The sequence below is a fragment of the Macrobrachium nipponense genome, chromosome 18, assembly GCF_015104395.2.
Source record: "Macrobrachium nipponense isolate FS-2020 chromosome 18, ASM1510439v2, whole genome shotgun sequence".
NCBI classification, from domain to species: Eukaryota; Metazoa; Arthropoda; class Malacostraca; order Decapoda; family Palaemonidae; genus Macrobrachium; species Macrobrachium nipponense.
The window spans coordinates 17,025,665-17,032,660 of NC_087211.1; the positions used below are offsets into that span (position 1 = coordinate 17,025,665).

Below are 6,996 nucleotides of genomic sequence, written 5' to 3' on the forward strand. Positions count from 1 at the left end.
AGGAGGTTTCCCAGCAAGTTGATAAGAAGAACACCAGTCTCAAGGAGTCTGCCAAAAAGATGAAAGAAGCCAGGAAGAAGTTCCTATTGGAGAAGAAGTCGGAGGAACTTTTTCCAGATTTGGATGACAGTTCTGACTCCGATTGCGAGCCCTATTCCTGCTCAGAGGGGGAGCCCGATTCTGACCCTTATCGTTCAACCAGATTCTGTCTATTATTAGAAGCGCCAATGGCCTAACAGAAACTGAGGAGCTAAACCAAGAGTTTCAGTCAGAGGTGCATAAGGTGCTCAATCTGAAGAATTCGCAGCCCCCCTCGGTCAGCCTCCCCTGGAGCAACCAGGTTAGGCTAGCCATGGCTAGAGCATCCCGAGAAGCCACTACTTCACCAACTAGGGTATCAGAGAAACAGAGGTGGCTTCCTATCCCTGCTCAGGGGGCCAGCAGGTATTATAGGGCAATAGGTGACAAACTTAGGGAGTCTGCATATTCCAGGGACCTTGCAGATCTCTTAGATGTCAGTCTGGATGCCTTACAGAAGAAGCACCTCTTGCTCTCTCCCTCAGAAACCGAAGGACTCATTCGCGCTCTAGCTCTGGCCCTCGCTACGAATTCGTGGATGGAACGTTTACTGGCTGCACTTCCGCAGTTCTTACCCGAGCTCCAGCCTCAGCAGTAGCAGAACTTGTCTTCGTTCATGCAGTGTGGGATCAAGACTCTCTCACACCAGGCAGACAATTTAGCGGTCCTGTGGGCTAATATGGAGGTGAAAACGAGAGAGAATGCCTTCAAGGAGGCCAAATCGCCAGTAGTGAGAGACCTCCTCCTGGACTTGAGGAAAAACCCGCTGTTCCAGAAAGTAGTTATTCCAGCGGAAGAAGTTTGCAAGGCAGCATAAAAGAAGGAGTGATCTCTCCAATCTAGGGCTGCCGGGCCATAGACCACGGCCAGCACCACAAATTAGCCAGCAAGTAAGAGAAGCGCAGAGACCGTCCTTTCCCCTGCGTAGGCGAGAAGAGAAGAAACCATACTCTGTTTCGAAAGACAAGTTCCATAGAGAGAAGACTCGTCCCTTTCCATCAAAGGAGCGAAAGCAGAAAGGCAACAGAAGAGAGGGGGGCCCCCGCAAGAAGTTCTAGGCCAGGTCCTGCCTGTCAGCGGAAGGTAGGGGGTTGCTTGGCTGCCAATTGGCAAGTGTGGCAGCAAGCAGGAGCAGAAGATTGGACCCTGCAGGTCATCAAGTCAGGCTACCGTCTTCCCTTCCAGTCAACACCCACTCTATCCCCTACCCCCTTCCAAGTCCCTTCCTATCGGCCGGGCTCGGACCGCGGACGGGCCCTGGAGGAGGAAATATCCAAGCTACTTCAGAAAGGGGCGTTGGAAGAGGTTCAGGATCCAGGTCCAGGGTTCTACTCCAGGCTCTTCCTGGTAGAAAAGGCAACAGGGGGTTAGAGGCCAGTCATAGACCTTTCACCCCTCAACAAGTTCCTTTCTCTGACAAAGTTTCGGATGGAAACGGCAGACTCAGTCCGAGCTTGGTCAGGGAGGGAGACTTCATGGCCTCAATAGACCTTCAAGATGCCTACTTCCAAGTCCCTGTTCACCCCTCCTCCAGGAAATTCCTCAGGATTGTCAGCAAGGGATTGTCAGCCTCGTGACAGCCCCACAGGTGTTCACCAGGGTCTTCAAGATAGTGTCGATATGTGCACACGCAAGAGGCATCCGTCTCCTCCGCTACCTGGACGATTGGCTCATCTTAGCCGAGACGGCTGCTCAGTGTGCGGATCACCTTCAGCTAGTTTTGTCATTCGTTCAGGAACTGGGAGTGGTGGTAAATGTCGACAAGTCGGACTTCACTCCCAGACAAAGGATAGTGTACCTCAGAATGACGCTAGATTCATCCCTCATGAAGGCCTTCCCTCGGAGAAGAGTCTCCAGCCTAGTAACTCAAGTGCAGATAGCTTTGGGGCCCAGCTCTCCCACTGCCAAACTCTGCCAGTCCATCTTAGGACACATGGCCTCAATAGAGAGACTAGTGCCTCACAGCAGAAGACGTATGAGGCCTCTTCAGTGGCTGTTCAAGAAGCAATGGTCTCCTCAGGAAGGGGACCCCAACAGCAAAATTCTTCTCTCTCAAGAAGTAAGGAAGTCCCTGGAGTGGTGGATGGTTCCTTCCCACCTCCAAGGGGGCATCTCTCTCAGTCCAAGAACCCCAGAGATTCTTCTCTTCACAGATGCATCAAAAGAAGGGTGGGGGGCGCACCTGACGGAGGAAGAAGTGAGCGGCCTGTGGTCGGAAGAAGAGAGAGCAGCTCACATCAATGTCTTGGAATTGAAGGCAGTCTTCCTCTCCCTTCAGCACTTCCTGTCTCAACTCCAAGGGAAAACGGTGGGCCTAATGTCGGACAACTCCACGGTGGTGGCATATCTAAACAAACAGGGGGTCACAGTCTCACTGGATCTTTGTTGCCTGGCAGTACAAATCCAGGAGTTAGCAGAGGAAATGGACATCACCCTCAAAGCAAGATATATTCCGGGCAAGAAAAATGTTTGGGCGGACCATCTGAGCAGGAGGGGACAGATAATCAACACAGAATGGTCCCTCCATCAAGAAGTAGCAGATGGCCTGATAAAGAGGTGGGGCTCTCCTTCGATAGACCTCTTTGCCACCGCATGGAACAGGAAGCTGCCAGTGTTCTTCTCCCCACTCCCAGACCCGCAGGCAGCGGGAGAGGATGCCCTCCTGCAGGATTGGAAGAACCTGGACGCTTATGTCCTTCCCGCCTTTCCCCCCCTCCTCCAGAAGACCCTTCAGAAGATTCGCTACTCACAGAACCTACGAGTAACCTTAGTAGCTCCTTGGTGGCCCAAAGCCCCCTGGTTCCCAGAAGTGCTAGATCTCCAGTTGGAGGACCCGGTAAGCCTACCAGACAGAGTGGATCTTCTCGCCCAACCCAACAACGGACGCCTACACCCAAATCTGTCAGCCCTCCGCTTACACGGGTTTTGACTGTCGTCAAAATCCTCCTTGGTAGAGGTTTTTCCAGACAGTTAGCTGAGGACATGGCCAATCCTGTGAAACCATCCTCAGGCAGATTGTACCAGGGAAAGTGGCGACTGTTTCAAGATTGGTGTCAAGATAAAGGCATTGCCCCAGACGAGGCCACCATCCCTCAACTAGCGAGTTTTTTCCACCACCTCAGAAAGGATAAACGACTATCCATATCAGCAGTGGAGGGTTATAGAGCGGCTTTAAATCAAGTATTCTCGTTGAAAGGCATGGACCTCGCTGCATCTCCAGAAATTTTGTTGCTCTTCAAGCACTTTAGGAAGACCTGTCCCCCGAGAGAGCTACGGACTCCCCACTGGGATGTGGCCTTAGTCCTGGAATCCTTGAGAGGTCCTCCCTATGAGCCCTTACATTCAGCTTCCTTGAAGAACCTCACCTTGAAGACCCTTTTCCTCTTAGCCCTGGCATCTTCGAAGAGGGTCAGCGAACTACACGCACTGTCCTACGAAGTGTCACACACCAGGCGTTGGAGGGAGATGGGGTTCTCGTTTGTCCCTGGCTTTGTAGCCAAGACTCAAGACCCCTCCAAGCCAGATGAGATGTTTTCCTCTTTTACCATTCCTTCCTTGGGAGATTTTACCGGCTTTGACAAAGAGGAACTGATTCTATGCCCGGTCAGAGCCATGAAAGCCTACCTCAAGAGGACTAGACAGTTCAGACCGGCTATCAAGCGGCTGTTCGTGGCCACGGGCAAGCATCCGAAAGAGGTGGCTAAGAATACCATCTCCTTCTGAATCAGACAAGTTATAAGAAGGGCCTACGAAAACAAGGAAGTACCAATGCCGAAGGTGAGGGCTCACGAAGTTAGGGGCATAGGCTTCTCTATGCTCTTCAGGAAGAACCTCTCAGTGAGTCAGGTATTGAGAGCAGGCACCTGGAAGAGACAAACCACCACCTCCTTCTACCTACAAGAAGTTACATTCAAATCTCTGGAGGTGTTCTCTCTGGGCTCCATTGTCGCAGCCCAAGAGATCCTCTAGGCATATCGGTCACCCGCACTGCGTACCTCAATTTAGAAATACACACACACACACACTCCCGGCAATTCCCGCCTAAGTCTGGCCGAATGTAAGGGGTATGAGTGAGTTTCCTGGTAGTATCCTACGTATGACTATACTGTTCATGACACGACTTGGCCACTACTGACTTACCTGGAGAGTTGAATGATGGCTATGAATCCTTCAGGAACAGCTCTCAGAGTGAGTATTAGTACCATAGGTTAGGACAACAGCCGGAGCCCCTTGGGTTCTCCCCTATTGAATCCTTACCGTATAAAGTGTCATGAGGATAAGCGGGTCTGGGTTAACATCAGGTCGCGTAAAGTTATTGACTGCTCTTCAAAGGGTGCGTTCAGGTCACTCACCTTCCCATCCTCAGTTCGAGTCTCCTTTTGTTAGACAACCGACGGTTTGTACTTAGTCGGAACAAAAGTAATTTTGTCAAAAAGTTATTTTCTCCTATATACAAACCTAGGTTGTCTAACGAATTAATGGCCCTCCTCATCCACCCCTCATTGAGTTATGGCCCCCCCCTTTGAAGAGTGTGTCTGTTTAGACTAAGTATTCTAAGGGCTCAAAGAATGGTATCACAACGACCTACCCAAGCTGGCCTGGGCTCACCCAGCGCAGTTACCCCAGACCCAGGGACAGCGATTCAAGTTTGAACTCTTTGTATGCGGTAGTGGCGGCGCATTCCCGCAGATATCCTTTTATTAGACAACCTAGGTTTGTATATAGGAAAAAATAATTTTTCGACAAAATTACTTTTTTCCTTTCCTCTGTAGTCCTATTGAGATGTAGTGCCGTCGGTGCACCTCAGGTTGTGTACTGTAGGCTTTACTAAAGGTTCTTTGCAGCGTTCTTTTGACCCCTGGTTTCAGCCCCTTTCATTCCATTCACGGTGCTTCAGTTTATGTTCTCTTTCTTCCATCTGACTTTCCTGCTCCCTCTCCCAACAATCGTTTCATGGTGCAACTCCTTTGAGGTTTTCCTCCTGTTACACCTTTAGATAAACCTTTTCACTCTCTATTTCCCTTTCAGCGCTGAATGACCTCATAGGTCCCATTGCTTGACATTGGGCCTAATTTTTATATTGAATTCCTTTCCTCTGTAGGGATATCTTATACAAAAACGCCGTCTTTTTTATGTATTTCACCTCCACTTACTTCTGGCTAAGATACTTCTAATGCTTTATAAGTACAAAACGAGAGACACTTATCATCACAACTGGACTAATATTAAAATATTATTCATTACTTATGGTGTGATATTCACCATAGGAGTCGAGTATAGGACAAATCTAACCTTACTCACTTTAGCTGTTCTTGAGTCCAGTGACGTTTCTTGTCTTTTTCATTCATTATGTAACTTCTGCCAATTATTACATAATTGATTTATTTAAAGTAAAAGTAAGAATGCAGGAGAGAGGGCAGAAAATAAAGTCATCTAGAAAACAACGAGTATGAAACAAAAAAACATCGGGGCTGGATAAAATAGCCATTAACGGATCAATGAGACCCTTTAATATGAGATAACCTGGATAAGCTATCAGAGTGCATTTGAATGAACAAGTCAAACACTTAAAGAGATTTGATTCCATCAGGGAGATAAGTGTTGCGAAATACATCACACACACGCACGAGTGGCTAGGATAAGAGACCTTTTTACATATGCTTTTAAATTTGAATAATCTCATAATGTTACATCTCTTCATGCAAATAATTTCTTACAATGTATTGGATTTAGAAAAGTGAATGGAAATATCCAGCCAATGAATGTTGGAAATTTTATCATGTATTTTTCATACATTATTTTTTAAAGGGCGTTCAGAAAAACATGTGGTCGTACTTTTTTGATACATTTGAGAGTTTGGAATTTTGTTTTGCTCCAGAGTATAAACGGAAATTCTTGTTTTTTATTTAAGCCTGGTAAACAAAAACAGATATAAAAATGCTTATGTTTTGCCAGTCCAATTTTTAAACAGTTTTCTGTAAAGCGTTCTTTAAAAGGAGAGAGAGAGAGAGAGAGGAGAGAGAGAGTTGATAGAGAGAGAAGAAAGAGAGGTAAGAGAGAGGAGAGAAAAAATGCTTCAAGGAGCCGATTTTTATTTTTTAAAATAAAAATAAATAATTGGTCCCCCCCATTATTCTAAGTGAGAGAGAAGAGAGAGAGAGAGAGAGATGAGAGAGAGAGAGAGAGAGAGAGAGAGAGAGAGAGATCACTTGCAGTTCAATTAGTTTTACTGACATATACGTACTAATGGGCTCCATATTAAAAGTGTTAACAATCTGGTAATTACTAAGAGACTGATTCTCTCTCTCTCTCCCTCTCTCTCTCTCATGAATTTTATGTCGTTATTTTCATTACATAATTTTGATTACATGATCTGTGATAATGCTTTCAATCAAGTTATTTATTTTTATTTTTTTTTTATTTTTTATTTTTTTTGCTCTATCACAGTCCTCCAATTCGACTGGGTGGTGTGGGGTTCCGGGTTGCATCCTGCCTCCTTAGGAGTCCATCACTTTTCTTACTATGTGCGCCGTTTCTAGGATCACACCCTTCTGCATGAGTCCTGGAGCTACTTCAGCCTCTAGTTTTTCTAGATTCCTTTTCAGGGATCTTGGGATCGTGCCTAGTGTTCCTATGATTATGGGTACGATTTCCACTGGCATATCCCATATCCTTCTTATTTCTATTTTCAGATCTTGATACTTATCCATTTTTTCCCTCTCTTTCTCTTCAACTCTGGTGTCCCATGGTATTGCGACATCAATGAGTGATACTTTCTTCTTGACTTTGTCAATCAACGTCACTTCTGGTCTATTTGCACGTATCACCCTATCCGTTCTGATACCATAGTCCCAGAGGATCTTTACCTGATCGTTTTCTATCACTCCCTCAGGTTGGTGCTCGTACCACTTATTACTG

General features: G+C 46.6%; 1 protein-coding gene across 1 annotated transcript; it reads left to right on the top strand.

Moving 5' to 3' along the window:
- The first annotated feature begins 1,575 nt into the window (after nt 1-1,575).
- On the top strand, nt 1,576-3,801 carry LOC135196516 (uncharacterized). The gene is made up of 2 exons (XM_064223363.1): nt 1,576-2,137; nt 2,357-3,801. Exons 1-2 carry the CDS (start codon nt 1,576-1,578, stop codon nt 3,799-3,801), a joined length of 2,007 nt encoding a protein of 668 aa, XP_064079433.1.
- The last annotated feature ends 3,195 nt before the right edge of the window (nt 3,802-6,996 follow it).

What these genes read in the sequence shown, in the direction of transcription:
- LOC135196516 (XM_064223363.1), top strand. Translation starts at nt 1,576, where the DNA reads ATGCCTACTTCCAAGTCCCTGTTCACCCCTCCTCCAGGAAATTCCTCA. An exon ending in AAATTCTTCTCTCTCAAGAA is followed by an intron (nt 2,138 to 2,356) that starts GTAAGGAAGTCC and finishes CTCTCCCTTCAG; the next exon opens with CACTTCCTGTCTCAACTCCA.